The sequence below is a fragment of the Cimex lectularius genome, unplaced genomic scaffold, assembly GCF_000648675.2.
Source record: "Cimex lectularius strain Harlan isolate CLEC.00 unplaced genomic scaffold, Clec_2.1 scaffold66, whole genome shotgun sequence".
Lineage (NCBI taxonomy): Eukaryota > Metazoa > Arthropoda > Insecta > Hemiptera > Cimicidae > Cimex > Cimex lectularius.
The window spans coordinates 923,298-944,427 of NW_019392701.1; the positions used below are offsets into that span (position 1 = coordinate 923,298).

The 21,130-nt window shown below is 32.9% G+C and overlaps 1 protein-coding gene across 20 annotated transcripts in view; it reads right to left on the minus strand.

Annotated features, from left to right (window-relative positions):
• LOC106668873 overlaps positions 1-21,130 on the minus strand; it is a 77,658-nt gene continuing 56,528 nt past the window's right edge. For 11 of the 20 annotated variants that reach the window (XM_024226134.1, XM_024226135.1, XM_024226150.1 and 8 more), the window contains 51 exons: positions 20,557-20,598; positions 20,452-20,493; positions 19,896-19,937; positions 19,786-19,827; positions 19,676-19,717; positions 19,575-19,616; positions 19,465-19,506; positions 19,357-19,398; positions 19,256-19,297; positions 19,139-19,180; positions 19,016-19,057; positions 18,895-18,936; positions 18,778-18,819; positions 18,660-18,701; positions 18,528-18,569; positions 18,147-18,188; positions 17,424-17,465; positions 16,983-17,024; positions 16,838-16,879; positions 16,426-16,776; positions 15,774-15,863; positions 15,434-15,583; positions 15,101-15,205; positions 14,641-14,694; positions 12,375-12,431; positions 12,186-12,260; positions 11,976-12,047; positions 11,394-11,477; positions 11,230-11,304; positions 10,897-10,974; positions 10,627-10,686; positions 9,630-9,710; positions 9,163-9,231; positions 8,928-8,978; positions 8,816-8,860; positions 8,480-8,509; positions 8,322-8,357; positions 8,169-8,207; positions 7,971-8,018; positions 6,486-6,560; positions 5,548-5,613; positions 4,198-4,245; positions 4,080-4,121; positions 3,418-3,447; positions 3,298-3,345; positions 3,204-3,242; positions 3,069-3,134; positions 2,444-2,512; positions 2,299-2,349; positions 1,144-1,185; positions 1-55 (listed from right to left, as the gene is read on the minus strand). In XM_024226134.1, the coding sequence (XP_024081902.1) occupies positions 5-55; positions 1,144-1,185; positions 2,299-2,349; positions 2,444-2,512; positions 3,069-3,134; positions 3,204-3,242; positions 3,298-3,345; positions 3,418-3,447; positions 4,080-4,121; positions 4,198-4,245; positions 5,548-5,613; positions 6,486-6,560; positions 7,971-8,018; positions 8,169-8,207; positions 8,322-8,357; positions 8,480-8,509; positions 8,816-8,860; positions 8,928-8,978; positions 9,163-9,231; positions 9,630-9,710; positions 10,627-10,686; positions 10,897-10,974; positions 11,230-11,304; positions 11,394-11,477; positions 11,976-12,047; positions 12,186-12,260; positions 12,375-12,431; positions 14,641-14,694; positions 15,101-15,205; positions 15,434-15,583; positions 15,774-15,863; positions 16,426-16,776; positions 16,838-16,879; positions 16,983-17,024; positions 17,424-17,465; positions 18,147-18,188; positions 18,528-18,569; positions 18,660-18,701; positions 18,778-18,819; positions 18,895-18,936; positions 19,016-19,057; positions 19,139-19,180; positions 19,256-19,297; positions 19,357-19,398; positions 19,465-19,506; positions 19,575-19,616; positions 19,676-19,717; positions 19,786-19,827; positions 19,896-19,937; positions 20,452-20,493; positions 20,557-20,598 (3,075 nt within the window). In that variant the 3' untranslated portion in view covers positions 1-4. The remainder of the gene's footprint in view (positions 56-1,143; positions 1,186-2,298; positions 2,350-2,443; positions 2,513-3,068; positions 3,135-3,203; positions 3,243-3,297; positions 3,346-3,417; positions 3,448-4,079; positions 4,122-4,197; positions 4,246-5,547; positions 5,614-6,485; positions 6,561-7,970; positions 8,019-8,168; positions 8,208-8,321; positions 8,358-8,479; positions 8,510-8,815; positions 8,861-8,927; positions 8,979-9,162; positions 9,232-9,629; positions 9,711-10,626; positions 10,687-10,896; positions 10,975-11,229; positions 11,305-11,393; positions 11,478-11,975; positions 12,048-12,185; positions 12,261-12,374; positions 12,432-14,640; positions 14,695-15,100; positions 15,206-15,433; positions 15,584-15,773; positions 15,864-16,425; positions 16,777-16,837; positions 16,880-16,982; positions 17,025-17,423; positions 17,466-18,146; positions 18,189-18,527; positions 18,570-18,659; positions 18,702-18,777; positions 18,820-18,894; positions 18,937-19,015; positions 19,058-19,138; positions 19,181-19,255; positions 19,298-19,356; positions 19,399-19,464; positions 19,507-19,574; positions 19,617-19,675; positions 19,718-19,785; positions 19,828-19,895; positions 19,938-20,451; positions 20,494-20,556; positions 20,599-21,130) is intronic. The other 9 variants (XM_024226137.1, XM_024226143.1, XM_024226142.1 and 6 more) reach the window with 9 other exon arrangements.

The window sequence follows — 21,130 nt, forward strand, 5'->3', positions numbered from 1 at the left end:
CGTTTTATTTTTTTACAATCTTGAACCTGTACTCTTTAGGTTGATGTCGAGAAATCTGTCAAAAAAATCACATTACAATATTTGAAATAATACATGTAAAAAACAAAATAAATAAATATTTATTTTAATTAAATTATAAATTTAGATTATGGTTATAGCATTCTTTAGACTTAAGCTTTAAGTCTATGCAGTGTCAGCATAACAGCCAGGGCCCCATTGAAGCAAAGTCCCAACGACCAGAAAAGGCAGCCCCAGGCAGTGAAAGAACTGTTTTACTAAGGAGGGATTGGTGTCTAGTCATCAGTTCCTCCAAGCTCACTGGAGATACTTAGATCTCAGGGTCTAGCATTGACTTAAAACAAGCTTTTGGTAAGGTAGAGCACAAGGGCTTAAAATTTAAACTCAAAATAAAAAAGTTGCTTGTCTGATTGTTCTTTGTCAGGGCCAATAGCTGTTGTTCATAAAAAAAAGTAACGATAAGAACACATGCCCTACTGTTCACCTGTGCCTATCAGATTTTCCATCAAATGCCATTCCAGTTATATCGCTGAAGATTTTTCATATTTGCTTCAGATACCAATATTACAGTTGCCAGACATGCAGCTTCAAACAACCAAATACCTAAATTAATTTCAAAGCCCTGATGAACTTGAAATATACCTTGAAAGCTTGACTGAGGGTTTTTCTTTTCTTTCGCATTGGCTTTTAATCCAAAATCATGATCAAATCAACATAAAAAAGTGATTGGCAACAGTCAAGTAAAATTATTAATTTTTCTTTGTGGTATGAGTCAACTCTGATGTTTTCAATTACAATACCCATCCCATTTTGTCACTTATATAGATCGGTTATGTAGTAAAAGTGAGTGCACAACTGACACAAAGTGCTGTTTTTATTTTATTTTTTTAATTTGTTTTATATTTATCGTATAGCTTTTGTATATGAATGTACATTGGTTATATTGTTAAGAATCAACGTGGCAATGACATTCTAAAATTCATAATCTTATGTTTTTTCTTTGTACCACAAATAAATAATAAATCACGATGTGTACCAGTAACAGCTTTTAATAACAGCAGCATTAATACCCAATGAATTGTTAAAAAAAATTAGGCCAAGCAATTCTTAGAAAATTGCACCTACCTTTCGCAGTTGATTAACATGATAAGTTCTGGGGCTTGCATTCTAAAATATTGAAACATACAAAATTAAATAGTTATAATCAGAAAAATTAATAAATAAAAGTATTTTAACTTACTGCTACTTCATTTTTAACCAAATAATAAAAATAATATATCTTAAAAATAACCAAAATGTCTAAATTTTGAAGTGACTTCAATTTTCATAATTTGATGTATCCATAAAAAATTACACATAGGTCATTTCAGATTATGTTTAATAATAATTTCATAATTACAATAAGCAAATGTATAATTGAAAAAATAATTAATTTAACAGTGAAGAAATTGATTTCTTATCATACATGTTCCCAAACAATCTTGACATAAAATAAAGGAGGCAGGAAAGGCAATATAAGTCATTCATTCTCATAGTCAAGAAAAAAATTATATTTACTGAAATTTGGAATATTTATCTGACATTGATTAAATTTTAGTTTTAGCCAGTAAAGTCTGTACTAATTTTTTGCATAATTGTTAAGGTAATAGGAAGGTAATATTTCAAAATTTAATTTTTTTCTGAGGGTTGGTAACATTAACCCTCAAGGTGGATTTTTTATTTTTTTTATATATATTTCTTTTAAAAGCCCATTTGTAAGTCCGTTGGGTTCAAATGAAGGGCGGCTGAATTTGAACCCAGGACCTTTACTGTACAGTGTCAGCGCCTAACTGTACCGTTGTGGTTACTAACTCGCCCAAAATTCAACATGAACAAAGAGAGAAATGACATGTTATTGTTTATTATTCTTATTTGGGATTCGTGCTTCATTGAACTGCACAGCACGTACTTGCTCTTTGTTTCACGATTGGATTGGGAAGTCATTTTCGAGCTCCTCTGAGCTTCTTCTCAGCTGATGTCTCTGTGGTTTTTATCCATTTTCTTTTTCTCAGAAAAACGAACATAAAATTGGCAAATTGGGAAAGGAGGGAAAAGCCTTCCCAACCAAATGTAAAATAAAGAATGCAGGAAGCATGTGAAGTTCAGAAAAGCATGACTCTTGATATTATAGTAAAGACCAATCTTTAAAATGTATCCAATTTCACCCTCATATTACAAAAATTATACCAAAATAATACATTCTTTATACCTGAATAATTCTTTATACCATACAAAACTTACATTGAGAATAATTAAGTTTTGTGACGATTTCGATATTTCTGCAATCATTTGCTGAAAAAATGAACATCAAATTACATTACATTACTTACAGATTAAATTGATTTCCATTCCAGAACAATATCAAATATCCATGTAATATGTTTACCTGTGAATCATGATCTCTGATATTTGTTTCTGATGAGGAAGACCCCAATATAGGCTCACCTTGGACAGACTATTAACACAAAATAAACCAATGCAAATTATTATGATTAATTGATTGGTGTACAACAAGTCAAGGGTTTTTGATTATGTACATATTGCTCAGTCAGTGTTATTATAATTTGCATGGTTCTGACTGATCGGATCTTTTGTTTATATAAAAAACCTATTATGTTCTGGAATATGTTGGTCTGGTTTAAAAAAGTATTTTTGATTTTTGTAGGTTGAAATGAGGAGTTAGTGTCTGGGTGGATCAAAGTCACGATAGCTCAAGTGAAAGCAACAGATTTTGATTCTATTCTTGACTGTCTGTAATGCTTTCAATAAAATTGGGTGTTCGAGTAAAGACAGTACTATCACACAAAATATCTATATATAGACAGACAGAGATTATTATTATTATTTTTTTTACATGTGTGTACATTTTTTTTATAGAGACTTACAATTGGACACTTGAGATCTAAACTGATTGTTTTATAACCTATTTTTTAATTTGAAGTGTGCCTTTTAATAATTCATTTGTGTATTGATAACTCTAGGCTTTGAGTAGTTTATTTGCTCGCTCTTACTTTATCATGTACTACATCGGGTAATGATTCCTCAGATGTGATAGGAGCCATAACGTTAGTTCCTCGCTGGTAAGAACAAGAAAAAAAAAATTATAAGATTAAAAAGTTTTTAAAAACTTGTAATGTGTAATATACCTCCACCTCGAAAGCTGTTTCTGGAGGGGAAGCTTCCTTCTGCACAAAAATAGAAAAATACAATACCTATTGAATTTTTATGTTATACATTTACCTCTTCATCCATTAAGTTGAAACTGTCAATGCTATCTTCATCTGGTAGCTATGAAATGATCGGGGTTATACTGGTTATAATTTTAAGGGTGCCATCGAACAAAAAAGACTTTATACTCACTGTCTCTTCTGGCTCATTCTGTGGTAACACCTGTAAAAAAAGTGCAAATAAGGCAGATGAAATAAGTAATTCTTATCTAGTGTTTCTGACAAGTTGCCCAATTGTTATGTCGGTTAAATGTCAAAAGCTGAAAAGTTAAGTTAAATGATAAAAGCTTGAGAAAGCATGTGACATATACACTCTTGCAAATACTCTTTTTGTTTGAAAAGATTTTTGTCTGTCTATCCATGACTGCTTGGTTTGTTATGGGTCTTGAGTCTGACTGACCAAAAGAGCAAGGACAAGCAGAAAAAACTATACATTCATCGTATTTCACAGTGTTTGGCTACTTGAAATTAATGCTTTTTTTCCTCTGGCAAGTATTGAACCCCATTATATGAAGTATTTCACATTATTTGAACTAATGCAATTAGTATTAAATAATTTGTATTTGCCACTTAATTTATTGTTGGCCTATGCATTGGATTCATCTCCGCACTAAGGTGCTTATCTCTAAGCTTTCTGAATCGATAAATTTTCCTATGACTCTTGTAGTTTTTACCACATAAGGATTTTAATTAAAACTACCCTTATAAAACATGAATTTTGATTTACAAGTTTCTCTAACTCCTCTGAGTTGTAATATTTTCAAAGTTCATTGTGAATGATGATGTGACACTTACATCATCAGTAGCTGAGACGTAATATTCTTCTTCATCACTATCCTATTAATAACAACAAAAATCAATTAACGATAAAAAAAGGTAAAAATGAATTTTTTAAAATGTGAAATTTACTTACATTGCTGTCAAATTGCTCAGCTGCCTCAACTGGCAAGGGAACTTCTATCTAATAGAAATTAATTTGTGTTAATTTAAAAAATCAGTATGATTTATTATTAGAAATTAGTGTGAAATCAGGTCGTTCACTTTCAAAAAATGCCTTAAAAAGCTCTTCTTCTTGTGATCACAGCCTGTGGTTTACTAAAGTTTATACCAAGCGTACTGCTGGCAGTCATCACTAGTTTGTCTATGCTTCTGCCTTACAAACAGTAGTCAATGAGCAGCACCCTATTAATTAAGCAGGAGCTCTGGCTCAAACCTGATCTCGACACCTTGTTATAGCACACTGACACCTGATTTGGCTCACAACTGCCCCAAGCTTTACACCCTGTAACATCTACCAACAACGGCTTTTCCACAGACATCTGGCTCATCATCAACTTAATTGACATAAACCTAGGTAGAAAAGCTACGGGTTTTCAGTCAGAAATCATAGCTGGGACACAGTGCCAGGGAAATAAAAGACTTGGATATCCAACTCTCTGACAGTCAGGCACCAGCTCAAAGCAATATCCTGACCTTTGCCTGGGATGGTCAAAAGTGGAGACAAATCCCTCCGAACCCTAACCTTACAGTAACTTAGTAATTTTACTAATGACTTAGTAAACAAAAAATACATTAAAATTAGCTTAAGGAGTTAAAATCCAGGTTGATCAAAACCCCAGGCATGTGGCATGTGAAGAAATTCAGAGGGGCCACATACAAAACTCACAGAACTACTGGTCAGCAGCCCAAATAAGACCACGAGACTTCATATGCTCTGAATAGAAGTACTTGGCAGAAGAAACAGTGTGCAAAGATACCATTTGCCAAATCGGTGGAACAGGTTCTGGGTTACTGTATGGACCTATATAAATGTAAGTTTCTGCAGGTAGGTGAGGAAAAACCTACAAGCAGTCTTTTACACAAAACTATCAAGGCGTTGGAAATTAATAAACAGTTTAAAGCTGATTAGTGAGCTTTAAAATAAGAGAGGAACGCTTCTTGTGGAGGTGCAAGAGAGTTATGGATTGAAAAAACAGCTTACAGCTTCATAGTATCACAAATAGAGGAAAGAAACCACTTACTCCAACGGGCCCTGAGCAAAAAGTGGAGAGTTAAACCAAAGATAGTAAACTGTTATATGTTTTCAGACACACTATTTTAATTAAATTATATTTGGTTAAAAAATAACAAATATACAATACACAGACTAGTTATATCTGTATTAGCTAAGTTGAGAAGTTGAGGCCCTGATTGCATTCTTTGAGAGAAAGTGCATTTTCAAACAATAAACTTATCTAAGGAGAAATTTATTTATTTTTGTTACCTCTGGCGTTCGTCTCTCAGTCTGGATTAGCTGGACACTTCCACTGGTTGAAGAACAATAGCTTAACTAATTAACAAACAAATGTACAAAATTAACAACATGAAAACCATACAATTTGTACTGTAAGCAATGCATAAGTAATAACTATCGTCTATCATCTATGTTACAGTAACCTTGAAGAATTCTTTTTGCTTCCTTTAGCCTACGCTTTGTAGAAGATAATAATCAAATAAATCGCTTTTCAGTTTGAAAACGGATTCTTTCCCATAAATCCAGCTGCTTCTTGTAAAGATAATGATTTAAAAAGTTCCCCGTTGCATAATCAATGTAGCAGCTAATTTGAATCAGTCTGCACGAAATGGCAAATACTGCAGCCTTCTGCCAATATTTTCAATTGTATATGGAGCCGGCAATGCTCAGCTAATAGGCCTGAGTTTTATTCAGCCATGTTAGCCAGTCTGTTGTACGTTCTTTTTCAACAAAATCTGCCTCTCTGATCTAGGATGTTGTTTTCGCCAGTGTTGGTTAGGCTCCCTTTTTATGGCAGTTTGAAATTTTACAGAAGGCTCTGGTCCTGCTGAGCCTCCATGGCTGAAGGTAACTTCCTTGTGAACCTGACAAGATGCAATGAGGGATGGTTAACCATCCCTAACCAGATACAATTTGTGCTCTATTATTTTCCCAGTGCTCTGACCTTCATATACTTTACTTCGGATGCAGTGGATTATAGAAGATAATCATCAAATAAATCGTTTTTCAATTTGAAAAAAGATTCTTTCCCATAGATCCAGCTGCTTCTTGTAAAGATAATGATTTACAAGAATGATTTAATACTGTATATTAAAAAAAAGGTGCATATTGCATTAATTTGTCTTAAACATAATCAAAGCATATGAGAAAAAGCTAAAATGAGATAATATTGAATGATATTCTCTTACCTGTTGTGTTTCACTTGAACAGCTAGACAATTCATCAAGTTGAGATATTCTGCTGGCCACACCAGACACGCTTATCTGAATAACAAAAATATTGTAGTAGGTAGATGATGGGGTTTGGCCTGCGAGTTGGTGAAAATATCGTATATTAAAAAAAAATTATACTCCTTTTGTTCATAATTATAAACTAATCTTATGATTAAATCAGATTTTTGTTATGTTTAACCAGCCTGAATTATAATAGAGAATCTGCAGGCCTAAATAATAGGAATAGAAGGAACTAGGATCCACTTAGAATGGACTCTCAAAGCAAAACGAAAATTGAACAAACTCATGTGGAGCCAGTCATATGATTAAAGAGGGGTCAATACTATCAAATACTATGATCAATTAAGGTAAAACACAGCCATGTGACCACACTGGTCATTGACATCTGAGAAGACATCTACACAATATGGAAGATTCAGTATGTCACATTAATTGTCATCCGGTATGTCTCAATAGCGGAAGCCAATCCTTGATCCTATAATATGTTCCTTTATATTTTTAAAATTTTTGGGAACTGACTATTGGATAGAAAAGTAGTTTTACCATAAAATGATTTGGGAAATCTCTGGCTATCTTTGTGAATCACTGTTGCAAATGGATTGGAAAAATAGATCTTAGCTAAAGATAATTCCTAAGCCTTTAATAATGATCCTAATTTCCAGATGGCCATTCATTAAACAAAGATGGCTGAGAACCTTAAGAGACATGCTGTTGCTACTAAATCATCCAGATAGTGTGTGGTGGTTAGTGACCGTTAATCATTAATTATTTAGAAATCGTGAGATGCGGTCTGGTGTGATGTAGGGGGGCACTCTCTACACGACACGCAAGAATTGCACAATTACACAGAAGACAAACACTTTGAGCCCTGAAGATGATCTCAATAAAGATCGAAACGTTGGCACGATAAAGAAAATGTTTTTCTAAAACCTACATCACACCAGACCGCATCTCACGATTTCTGAATAATCATCCAGATAGTGTTAACAGTATTGAATGATGAAGAGAGAAGCAATCAGAGACTTGACAAGTTTGAACATTTTTACATCACCAGCATAAATATTCTCAATCTTTCAGAACCTCTCAAAGCCATTTATATAGAGATTGAAGATAAGTGGGCCTAAATGAGAACCTTGGGGCACACCTGATGTAGAAATAAACAAACTTGATTACAGTGACTTTAATTTAACAATTTAACGTATTTATTTTCAAGAGATGTGACAAAATCCACTAACTCAGGGTGCTTGTGAGTTTGCAATGAGATTATGAAAGTTTACTCTATCGGATTTATTGAAGTCGGTGTAAATAACATCTGCCTGAATACCCAATTTGAAGTTATCAAGTATGAAAGACTGGAATTTAAGAAAATACACACATATGAAAGGCCGTTTAACACTGACTTGTTTAAAAAAGGTAGATAAATAAAATGTTTTTGCTTACTTTAGGCGAATTTATAATATGCTGAGAACTTGTATCCCTGAATGAACTCTGAAACATAAATAAAACATAGTGGGAAATTGCAAAACCAATAAAAAAATACAACCCTCAGATAAAATAAACATACAACAAACAATTAAATCAATTGTATATTAATAATTGACTGTAAACAAATACATAATGAATAATAACAACTCTCACCTTAGGCTCTTGTCTAATAATCATTTGCTGTGAATCCGCCTGTCAGAAAAACAAGTATAACTATGTATAATTAAGTACTATTGTATTAGATAATAAAATATTTTAGAGGTGTGAATTCTTGCCATGGAGAATCATGAACAAAATTGCACTTACTGGTCTGATTATTACTTGCTGCGAATTGCTGTAGATCTGACAAAGAAATGCCCAATTATTAAGGCAAAGAATCAAAGATCAGACTTATTTATTACAATATTTAAACAATTTAAAAATGATATAAATATTTAGCAAGACCTTTTATCGGACACACTTACTTTGCTGCTTTTCTTGACCTTATGATCAACCTGCCAAGCAGATATTTATTTATCTTTATTTATTTGATAAATTTAAGTATCAAGGAATAAAATTAAACATAGAGTTAATTTGATCATAGTGTATGTGTTTTTTCTTAAGGATTATTTTGAAAACTGTACAAAATAACAGTATTTATTATAGAAGAACCACTTGGGTCTAGGTTTCCTTATATGGTCCTTATATCTCGCCTATGGTCTGGAGATTAGCTATGCTTGGTTTGTGAACTAGTTTATACAGTTTTTTTCTAATTTAAAATTATTATTTATATGTATTATTTAGTAAAATTTAATGTTTACCTGCCCAACAGCCTCCCTGTGGTTTGCAGATTTTTTCGGAGCTTTCTAAAAATTAACAATTAAAAAATACATAAGTACAAAATGTTATACTTAAATGTAAAACTTTACTAACGTCGATTTGGCCTGAAAACTCCCCCAGAGGTGGCTTTTCATCTGCCGATTCCTGTCAGATAGAGGATAATAATAAATAGTAAATTTCAATAGACATCATCATATAATTTTTTATGTAATGGAGACAATGAAAGCATGATTCAATGAATCTTCATCGCCATGCACCATTATTATTGTTCAACTGATAAATTCTTTACAATTGTTAACTGTTGAAATTTACAAAACCTAGTACTTACAGGGTCGACGTAGTAGAAATCACCTGCATTAACTGTGTCCTCATGATCATATGGCAAAATGTTAAGTTGCTTCAAAAAAATAAATAAATATATAAAAATAAAACAACACAACACACAAAATGTACAAGTTAAACAGGAAACATTCAAATAAGAAATTGACACGTTTCAAGTCATGTTTCAACTAGAAATTAGTGAGTCATAACTTGAACGGCAAGTCTGGACAACCAAAGTTTGACTGTTCACTACTTTTTAGTTGAACTCTGTTGAATTGAAGATTCTCACGACAGATTTCATTTAACTTTAGTTAAACAATGGCGCTTTAGTAAGGTGCTTGAATGTATTCAAATCCCACATGACAAATCAGTTTTACAAGTTTAACATAGAGTGTATTTTGTGATTACTCACCATTTATTTTTCACGTTTTTGTATAATTATATAATATATTAACTATAATACATAATTCTTACATTCAGTAGTTCGCCGTTATTGTAATGTTCAAAATCATTTGGATTAGTGTCTCCTTCAGACCCAAAAGGAGGAAACTGTTGCTACAAAAGAAAAAAAAAAGGATGTTTCATTTTTATTAAAACCTTATAAAAGCTGTGTGTGGTGATTAGTGACCGTTAATCGATATTTATTTAGAAATCGTGAGATGCGGTCTGGTGTGATATAGGTCTCAGAAAAATATTTTCTTTATCGTGCCAACGTTTCTATCTTTATTGAGATCATCTTCAGGGCCTGGGATTTACAAACATTGTTTACATATTACAATTACAATTTGAATATATAAAATATATTTTGCATTGTATAAATTCACTTTTCTACATCCAAAATGTAATTGTAATATGTAAACAACGTTTGTAAATCCCAGGCCCTGAAGATGATCTCAATAAAGATCGGAACGTTGGTACGATAAAGAAAATGTTTTTCTGAAACCTACATTACACCAGACCGCATCTCATGATTTCTAAATAAATACTTATAAAAGCTTACAGAAAATATGCGAAAANTTTAAGTTTTTTTAGTAATGTATCAGGTGTATGTTAAAAGGATGAGTTCTCAGATCTGGTCTTTGTTTTGTATTTTTTATATGAATGATGGGAAAAACTGAAAAATGTCAAGAGTGTAAAACTACCCTTGGTGTATCTTTGTGGGATATGAACCTGTAATGAGGCCGTTTATGATCATTTTGGTTACTCTATCCTTGCTGGTTTGGTCTGTCAGACACATTTCAACATGTGTGATAGGCTTTTGAAAATGACTTTTTGTACAGGATGAAAATTTAAAAAAATTATCCACGCTTGGAAAAGCTTTCTTATCTATCATAAAAGAGATTTTCCTTTGGAAACACTTTAGGTAAATTTCCCACCATCAGTCAAGTACTAAACAATCAAATCAAATTTCATTTAGATAGAATTATTAATTAATTATCTGGAAAAATCATTTGCCCTCTAAACAACTTACATGACTTGATGATCTCTCCAGTTCAATGTTTTTCACTTCATACCCAGAAATAATTTCAGTCTGAAAATTTTTTTGAAAAAATTAACGTGATTTGGCTTTTTAAGTATACAAAGAAATTGTTTTGATGATAAAATGTATGGCAAAAATTTGTATTTAAATCACAAAAAGGCAATTATTTTGATGAACTTCATCAGATAAAATGATTGAAAAAATAAGACAGAATCCAGGAGTTATCTGATGGTAATTGATGTAAATACATTTCCAACTTACCAAATTTGGTGAATTTATTAGTAAAGCTTTGTTCTGGCCGTAATCACCTTTTGAAAATTCTTGATATCCCATTTTAACCTTTAACAAAAATAAACAAAAAAATTACTCAATGTTTGTTTTTTACTGACTTATCGTTATAATTTGGAGCACAACATTATGACACCACAAGAATAATACCAAGCTTTATAGCCTGAAGATGACACAAATAAAGGTTGAAATATCGGCCAGAAAATGAAAAAGGTGTTTTTCTAACATACTTTATTCCTGACCGCTCCTCATTACTTCAACAAAATATACTCAATATTAAAATAATATACTTCTTTTGTTATATACCAGGTCATAAAATGTCGGCCGCAGATCTGATTCCATGTTCACTAGCTTGTCTTCTTCTTGAGGGTACTCCATATCCTAAATAAGAATTTTTTAAAAAATAATATCAAATCAAGGTAACTATGACATTATTATTAAAAATTATTATATCCCTCTAGTGTGCTTACAGGCTGTAAGATTCCTTGCTTTTTGATGTAGCAATTGCCATCTTGTAGATCAACAACACTCACTAATTGAGTTCCATTACCAACCTAAAACACCAATCAGTAAAATCAGATCATTACGTTAAATCCACCGTCCTATATGACAAAATGTAGTAGGGTTTTGGTTAAATGCGTTAGGGACTCAAATTATCTGGCTGTTCAAAGTCCCAGAAATTTCTGTGGCATAGAAAGGATAAAGGATGAAGGTCTAAAACCAACTACAAACATAATTGAAGGTTTAATTTCAATAATGAAATGAGGCAGGTGCAGAGTATCAGCTAGAAGAAGTCTGTTCTGTCTGAGTTACCAATGTCTGGTGACCCTTGACTAGTCAACCCCATTAACAACATAAATAAACTGAAGTTTTGCACTCAAGGCAGATGTCTTACAAAATTTGTCTAGATCTACTTCGAATACTAAATTAAATTATGGAAAACCAAAAGAAGGGCTTTGTATATTTCTCATAGTGTATAAGAAAACTAAATGTATTGCTATTAACAAAGCAACTTCCCTAAATAATATTTAAAAAAAATAAAAATAACATACGAGTGATTCACTCCTGATGTAAGCATCAGCTCCAGCAGTAATGGCATTACTAATTTCAAATGCCGAATCCATCTGAAACAGGACAATTGTTTATTGTAAAAAAAGGTAAGTGTGACCATTTTTACATCATCAATTTCGCGTCAATGGGGAGTGCGGGTTAGGTTATGTTATCCTAGGTTAGGTCGGATAGGGTTATGGTTTTGGACTTACAAGTGTGCCTTGAAAGAAGCTCAAATCCTCATCAACAACAACGACTCGGCGAGCTGCAACTTGAAGCATACCAGTCTAAAAAAATAACCCATTTCAACAAATAACGAATAAATTGGTGATTTAAAAATTTGCTAAAAAGAAACAAAGGTACTAATTTAAAAAAACTTATTTTTATAATTTTGTAATTACCTGCATAGACAATCCATCAGCAATCAGAATCATGTTGTGCTGACAACCAGTTTCTGCCTTAAATTGAATTGGTTAATGATAATTAAATATAAATAATATATATAATATTAAATATAAATAAAGTGACATAAATCAATCCTGACTCTCTTAATAAAACTAAGTGATATATTAGCTGCAAAAATTACCATACCCACATAGCTCTGCCCAATACAATTTTTAACCAGTAGTAGTTAAAAAAAGAAAGAAAAAAAAAATATATATATATGTGTATTACTAGCAAGGAAAAAGTTAATATTTGTTTTCTGCAACCCCCCCCCAAAAAAAAAAAAAAAATTAAGTTGACACCTCCCCCCTCAAAAAAATAATAATATATGGAGAACATGAGAATGGCCCAGGTAAACATCCATCATGCAAACGCTGTGTCGGCAGTAACAGCTAGGATGCTCACCACACAACACCTATGGATAATTCTCATTTAGGAATCCTGGCAATGGAACGGATAAATCAGAGGTTTGTCCTACAAAGACGGTAGGGTTGTATGGGATTCCCGACAGAAAAATTCCAGTGCATTTTTATTAATTAGGACAAAATACTAATTATCTCTAGCTTGCGGAATTCATGTCCACAGACCTAGTCCCCATTAAAATAGAGATAACAACCGATGGGAAAAAACTGGAGTCAGTGGCAGGCATCGACCTACTTCCTAGGAAAGGAGGACCACCCTCCCCTCCCCAGAAGAACTGCGGAGACTGGCTGACTACTGCAGCAAGAAGAATGCTCCCCCTACTCGTAGGATGTGATGCCAACATACACCATCAAGTCTGGGGAAGCAACAACAACAAACGTGGTGAGTCACTCTTAGAACTATGGTGAAGGAAAGATTAGAAATTCTTAACATAGAGTCAACACCCACCTTTGACACCAAAGTGAGACAAGAAGTATTGGATATTACCATTTGCAGCTATGCCCTACACAATGTCATAAAGAATTAGAGGGTTTCTAACAAAGAATTAATGTTAGGCCAAAGAATAATAAGGTTTGACACTGAATCAGATAGGATAGACCCTACACCATAGAAACCCTTGAAACACTGACTGAGAAAGGTTCACTGAAATGATACAACACAACTTGGACCATGCAACTGTGAAGAAAATAACAAAAACCTGCAAAGAGTTAAAACTTGCAGTCACAGAACTCACAGGATTTATAATTGATGCATATAAATCAAGCTGCCCTGTGAAGGAACTCAAAAGAAGACAAGAACCACCATGGTCGAATAGAGAACTGGGTAAATTAAGAGTCAAAATCAATAAAGCAAAAATAACAAGCAACTGGGGAGAGTATAAAAGGTTACTCACCTTATACAATCATACCGTCTGCAGGACTATTGCACTTCTACAGAGAACTTTTGAAAATTCTACAGAGAAATCTCCTCAGTATCAACAGCAGCTAGACCACATAAAGCACTAGCAAAGGACAAAATAGATATAAACACTGCCCTGAAGAAAGTAAATGGCAGCTACACAGAAGATGCCAAACAAAAAGCAATGCTTCTTCTAAGTACACATTTTCCAGGCAGCACTTATGACTCACCCCTGGAAAATATGAGAATACATAAACAGATAAAAGAAAACAGCTGTAATATGCACAGAGAAAAAGATCATCTGAGCAATCCATTCTTTCAGCCTATATAAAGAGCCAGGAATGGATGGGATTCTACCTGTCCTGCAACAAAAAGAAACAAGAATAATAATTCCAACACAGATGCGGATATATAGAAGGAGCCTAGCATTAAGCTTTAAACTACAGACATGGCATATGGCAAAAATGGTGTTCATACCAAACATAGGGAAAAGAGACCCTACACTACCCAAATCCTACAGACCAATCAGCCTAACATTCTTTCTACTGAAAGCACTTGAAAAGCTGATAGACAAACCACTTAATCAATGTCAACATGCATAAAAGAAGGATGATAAACAGCAACTGCTCTGTATCAGTTAACCAGTGGCCTCAGGAAAAAACTAGAAGTAAAGGAAATAGCAATCTGCACATTCCTCGACCTTGAAGGAGCCTTTGACAATGCATCCCATGCATCCATGAAGGCCACCCTAGAGAATAAACATGTAGACCATACTGCATCTAGATGGATTGGAGAAATGTTGAGAACCAGGACACCAAAACTACTTACATCACATGCCTATTTTTCTCAAGCACTATATTATTTTGTATTTTTGAATTGAATGTACAACTATTTTGAACTTACCAAGCTAATATGTGTGATTTGTTGTGAACTCTCTTCCTTGGCGTCATTCAAACCCTTGAAACATTACAAAACAAATTGAAAGTAATGGTTTATGATCTTATTATATTTATGGAATTAAAAAAAAAATTAAAATAAACCTACAGACACGAGTTTAAATATAATAAGAATTCACTAGTTTCGTGTCTGCTTGACCAATTAATATTGTACAATTAATTAAGGTTTTCAGTTGAGATAAAAAAGTCAATGGAGGGAAAATTCAAAAGGTATGGTTGAGATGGGAAGTTGGTGTCCAAGTGGATCGAGGTCACGATAGCTCAAGTGGTAGAGCAGCGGCTTATCAAGCCGAAGATCGTGTGTTCGAATCCTGCTAGTGCCATTAACTTTTTTATCTCAACTGAAAACCTTAATTAATTGTACAATAAGAATTTTTTTATGGTTTTAACAACATCAGTTTTTTTACCTCGAAACTATCTTCGAACATTTTGTGATTGGTTAGTTTATTTTTCTTCTTTTGTTTCTGCTTAGAAGTGTTCAGGTACTGGCCGACTCGTGAAACTTTAACAGACTATTTTAAACAGAATTTTATCAATAAATAAATATTTATAAGGATTGAAGATTAATAAGTATTTCAAAAGAAATAAGTGTGATTTTTCTAGTTGTTTTATATTTTAGTATGTACCAATTAATGAGTGAGTGAATAAGAGGATGAAATTGTACCATCCGTGTTTGGATAGGACCGAGGGTTAAACATGAAACCAGTCTAGTTTCAAACAATGATGAAATAAATACTTACCGGTGATTTTTTCTTATGTCCATTTATGTCTGGAGATGAGGAGATAGATTTTACTATCATCTGTTGCCCCGCATTGTAGCTGATGGTCTGATTTGACTCTACATCCTGAGGGGTGATGTATTGTGATCCAAACAGTGCTGTTTGGTCACTCTGTAAATGCATTTTTTCTCTGCTCATTTTAAACAAATATGTACATTTTTTATCACCCTTATTTTTGTTCAATAGGCAATATCTATTGTATCATTGTTTTACTGGCCAAAAGTTACACAAAACAAAAATACAAAGAACATTTCCCAAAAATAGTTTAGTACAAATAATATAATTTATCACTAGGTATTACCGCTTCAGATGTTGCTGAATCCACAGGGAATGGCCTATGTGGAGCCATAATATTCTGCCCTGAGCCATTTATTACATCCTCAAACTGAAACTGAAAAAATAAATAAATGAAATGAAATAAAACATACAGCAAAATTATCAAATACTCAGAATTATGTTAAATAAATGATCGATTTTTTAAGATTAATTATATTATTCACTGGGTGACAATATAAAAAAAATTTCCTTGGTAATAAGAAGTTTTGTAATTCCAAAAAATACGTATTTCTTTATTTCTAATGTGCAACTGTGACTTGTGACAAATGACAGGAACTTGTCATGCTGACTGTATCCTGTTCCGAACTTTTTTGGGATTTGCTGCTGAAGAAAACCTACGGATAGTACACTTTGGTCCATTCAGGATAATAACTTAAAAATCCATGTTGCCTAAGCTGAAATTGCAAATTTGATTTAACAAAAAAAAAACACTAAGAACTAAAGAACACCCAATGTTGAAGCCGGTTTCTAACCAGAACATTAAAAATGACCAAATCATTCATTCTTGAGCTCCGATGTTAATACTAAAGATGACGAAAATTAAATGACCAAACTGCAGGTACAATTAAGAGACATATATTAAAGAAAAGTTAGATTGATTAAAATCGCTTGTGTACCTTCGGCGCAACTGATATGTGCTGATTGTCCATGTCTCCAGGTTTGGTGGCAAACAACCCTCTTGTAATGTTAGCCCCCTCTTCCAGGCTCTCCGAGACTTCTGGGATCGGCGGGGGCGACCAGGATCTTCGGCCCTCCTTCCCGGCAGAATGAGACCTTCCTCCGAATACTGATTTTATCCCCCTTGAAGACCGATCTGACTGGCCCGAGGGCAGGGACCGTGACCGGAATTTTGGCGACTTGCGAGGGGAGGTTTTGTCTTTGGCCTTGGCAGATGGAACTATGACCCTTTGAGGGGAGGATTCATGTGGAGAAGTTTTCGTCGGCACATAAACATTTTGATTATACACCTGAAAGTGTCAGAGAGGCAAAGTTTGTAGTTAATACTTATAAGCACTAGTTATTACGCACCGAATCGTTCAACAGTCGCTGACTTGATGCCAGTGAAGCCATCTATTAAAAATTATACACAATTTAGTTATTTCAAAATGGTGTAGCATTGTAAATTTAGACAGAAGCAACCTCCAATTGATGAAAGGATGTATTTTTTACGCACCGATTCTTTTACTAGACGTTGACTTGATGCTTGAGATTTCAACTGTAAAAAATAAAAGAATATGTGTTATATATACATTATTTATATATTACATTATTTATTACACATACAATATTTGCATATGTGTTTATACAGGCATAAAATGTAAAATAATAATGTGAAATTTTTCCAATAAGGGGTTTCATTTAAAAAGTTCTGAAAAACAAAATGCTAGGTTTTTGGTATCCTACAACATTAATAATGCAGATATAATTCTTTTTTTGTATTGGGTGTGAGAATTATAAGTGATAATACTGAATTTGGAGAATTCAGTAGAGAATTTTTTTAAATGTTTTATGTTAGTTGAAACCAATTTTTTACAAACAAGAAAAAAAAAAATCATTTGTGGTATCTTACTACAGATCTGTACTACAGAGAAGTTCACTGTAATAATTTACATACCAATTCGGCTGGTGTTTGTCTTGATATTGGCTCAAATCTTTGCTATAAACAAAACAAAAAGATAATATTGTATAAAGAGTATTTGGTATATGCTAAACAAAAAATAATAATAAAAAATTGATATTGTAAAACACCAAATAGAAATTGATCGACTCAAGTGGATGAGAAAGAGAAGGCTCAGCAACTTGGAATAAAATTGTGGAGTATTTCAGAGGGGATGATGAACTTGAGAAAGAAATGGAATGGTCGTTTAAAAATGATAAAAAGAATACAAGGTGAGTAGATTCCGAGATGGATAAATATCAAAAACTTACAGCTGTAAGGTAGCTGTGAAGAAAAATAAAAATTCACTAATTTCATGGTCCGCTTGACCAATTAATATATTACAATTAATTAAGGTTTTTAGTTGAGATAATATGAAAAATGGCAAAAAGGAGGGAAACTTCAAAAGGTGCGGTTGAGATGGGAAGTTGGTGTCCGAGTGGATCAAGGTCACAATAGCCCAAGTGGTAGAGCAGCGGCGTATCAAGACGAAGATCGTGGATTCGAATCCCGCTCGTGCCATTGACTTTTTTATCTCAACTAAAAACCTTAATTAATTGTAAAAATAAAAAAGTTGATCTCAGTGAAGTCAGAATGTGTCTGGAGTTTCACGGAATCACCTCCGCCTACCATTCCCAACGACACAAAAGAACAGGAATTTTGTAGAATATTACAACTTACCCCTTCTACTGATGTTTGACTATGTTTTGGTCTATATTCAGCCTGTAAACAATAAATAAAAACAGGAAAAGTTAAATTACATAATTATATTTTTCAAATAGACACAGAACTTTGAGGAAATAAATTTCCATTGTTGGTCTTCTTTGAATTACATTACACTGATAACCTATTCTGTAAGAAATTAGTACTATTTTGTAATTTGCAAACCAATTCTGCTGGTGTTCGGCTACGTTTTGGCTCAGCATATAGACATTATTATTATAAAGCACTGTATCTTTCATAAACATAAATTGAAAATAATTAGTGCAACAGGTTGCCTCTCAGGAAATGCACTCTCACAAATTATTTTAATTAAATTAGTAGTTCTTATTAATTAATTACCAATTCCCCTTGGGTTCGACTATGCTTTGGATGATGAATAGACTAAAAACAACATTAAAAAAAATAAAATAAAATAAAATAAAATCATGAAAAGCAGTACCTTAGTATTAGTAGGATTTTGTTTTCACTTACCAATTCCCCTGGCGTTCGACTACGCTTTCGATCGCGTAAAGACTAAAAACAATATTTAAAAAAAAAAAACACGTGAAAAGTAGTAGCTTAGTGTTAGCAGGAGTTTGTTTTCGCTTACCAATTCCCCTGGGGAACGACTATGCTTTGGACCATATGTAAACTAAAAACAATTAAAACAATTAAAAAACATAAAAAGCAGTAGCTTAGAGTTAGCAGGATTTTGTTTTTTACTTACCAATTCCCCTGAGGTTCGACTATGCTTTGGATGATGAATAGACTAAAAACAACATTAAAAAAATAAAATAAAATCATGAAAAGCAGTACCTTAGTATTAGTAGGATTTTGTTTTCACTTACCAATTCCCCTGGCGTTCGACTATGCTTTCGATCACGTAAAGACTGAAAACAATATTTAAAAAAAAAAAAAAAACACGTGAAAAGTAGTAGCTTAGTGTTAGCAGGAGTTTGTTTTTCGCTTACCAATTCCCCTGGGGAACGACTTTGCTTTGGACCATATGTAAACTAAAAACAATTAAAACAATTAAAAAACATGAAAAGCAGTTGGTTAGTGTTAGTAGGATCTTTTTGTGCACTTACAGACTCCACTGGGATTTGACTATGCATTGGATCATATATCACCTATAAAAAAACATGAAAAGCAGTAGCCGAGTGTTAATAGGATTTCATTTTTCACTTACCAAATCTGCTGGGCTTCGACTATGCTTTGGACCATATGTAGACTTAAAAAAGAAAAAAACCATGAAAAGAATTAAATGAGTGTTAGTAGAATTTTGTTTTTCACTTACCGATTCCCCTGGGGTTCGACTATGCTTTGGACCATATGTAAACTAAAAACAATATACAAGAACATGAAAAGCAGTTGGTTAATGTTAGTAGGATCTTTTTATGCACTTACAGACTCCACTGGGATTTGACTATGCATTGGATCATATATCACCTATAAAAAAACATGAAAAGCAGTAGCCTAGTGTTAATAGGATTTCATTTTTCACTTACCAAATCTGCTGGGCTTCGACTATGCTTTGGACCAGGTGTAGACTAAAAAAAGAAAAAAACACCATGAAAAGAATTAAATGAGTGTTAGTAGAATTTTGTTTTTCACTTACCGATTCCCCTATGGTTCGACTATATCTTGAATCGCATGCAGACTACAAAGAATAAAAAAAGAAAAGAAAAGTAGTAGCACAGTATTAGTAGTATCTTGTTATTCACTTACCGAATCTCCAGTTGTTAGACTATATTTTGGTGTAAATGCAGCCTACAAACAATAAAAAATGTATATTGTACAAAATATATTATTTACTTATTGGCCAAATACACAAAAATAACAAAAAGCTATAAAAATATAAAATTAATAATTCTAGTTTTAAAAATGTGTCCTCATTTCTTGGTTATTTGTTGTTTTATTAAATTTCGGGAGAGAAGCTTAATATTCCTCTCTATTGTATAAAGTTGAAATGCTCCTTAGAAATGGGGGGTCTTAAATCCTTCCAAAGCAACAATAATGCCAAGAAAAAGAAACTAAACATACAGCTTGAATCATACAGCATAATCACTGGTTGTCCATTTAGAGTGCAGAAGCATTGTATAAGTATTGGCATTGAGTGGAAACTTTAGTAAGCCACTGGCAATTGCCAAAACAACAATTACTGGGCACATATAAAGGCAAGTAAAGACTTCTCACATCACAACCCAATCAGAGAACAAACAATTAAAAGAACAATGAAAAGTAGTAGTAGCTTAGTATTAGTAGTATTTTGTTATTTACATACTGGTTCTGCTGGTGTTCGACTAAGTTTTGGCTTAATTGCAATCTATAAACAACGAATAAAACAACAATAGTATCTTAGTATTAGTAGATCTTGTTATTTACATACCGATTCTGCTGGTGTTTGACTAAGTTTTGGCGAAATTGCACCCTATAAACAACAAATAAAACAACAATTAATAGATCTTGTTATTTATATATAAATTCTGCTGGTGTTCGACTACGTTTTGCTTCAATTCCAGCCTTAAAACAATGAATAAAATGAAAAGATATAATATAAATTTTTGTTTTCAAATACAAAAAAGTATCTGTTATACAACCCTAAATGAACCAAATTTCAACTCTACACTGGTTTTCATTATATATACATAATTGTAAAATAATTGTACCACAATATTTTACTATTACATCATTCTATATGGATTTTAGTAGTATTTGGTACTTTTACATACCAATACTCCTAATATTTATTAGTATTTTATATATACAGGGTGAATTGCTACTCGTGCTACAAACTTCTCCAGTAGATTCTTCACCCTAAAATGAACAAAAAAGTTCATATTGTCCATGGTCCGATTCTCAACCATTTCAGAGTAATTTCGCTTTTTATCGATTTTGAAAGATATCACGTCCTGGCGTCGGAAAATCGTGATATCTTTTAATCTAAACATTTCTCTGAAAAT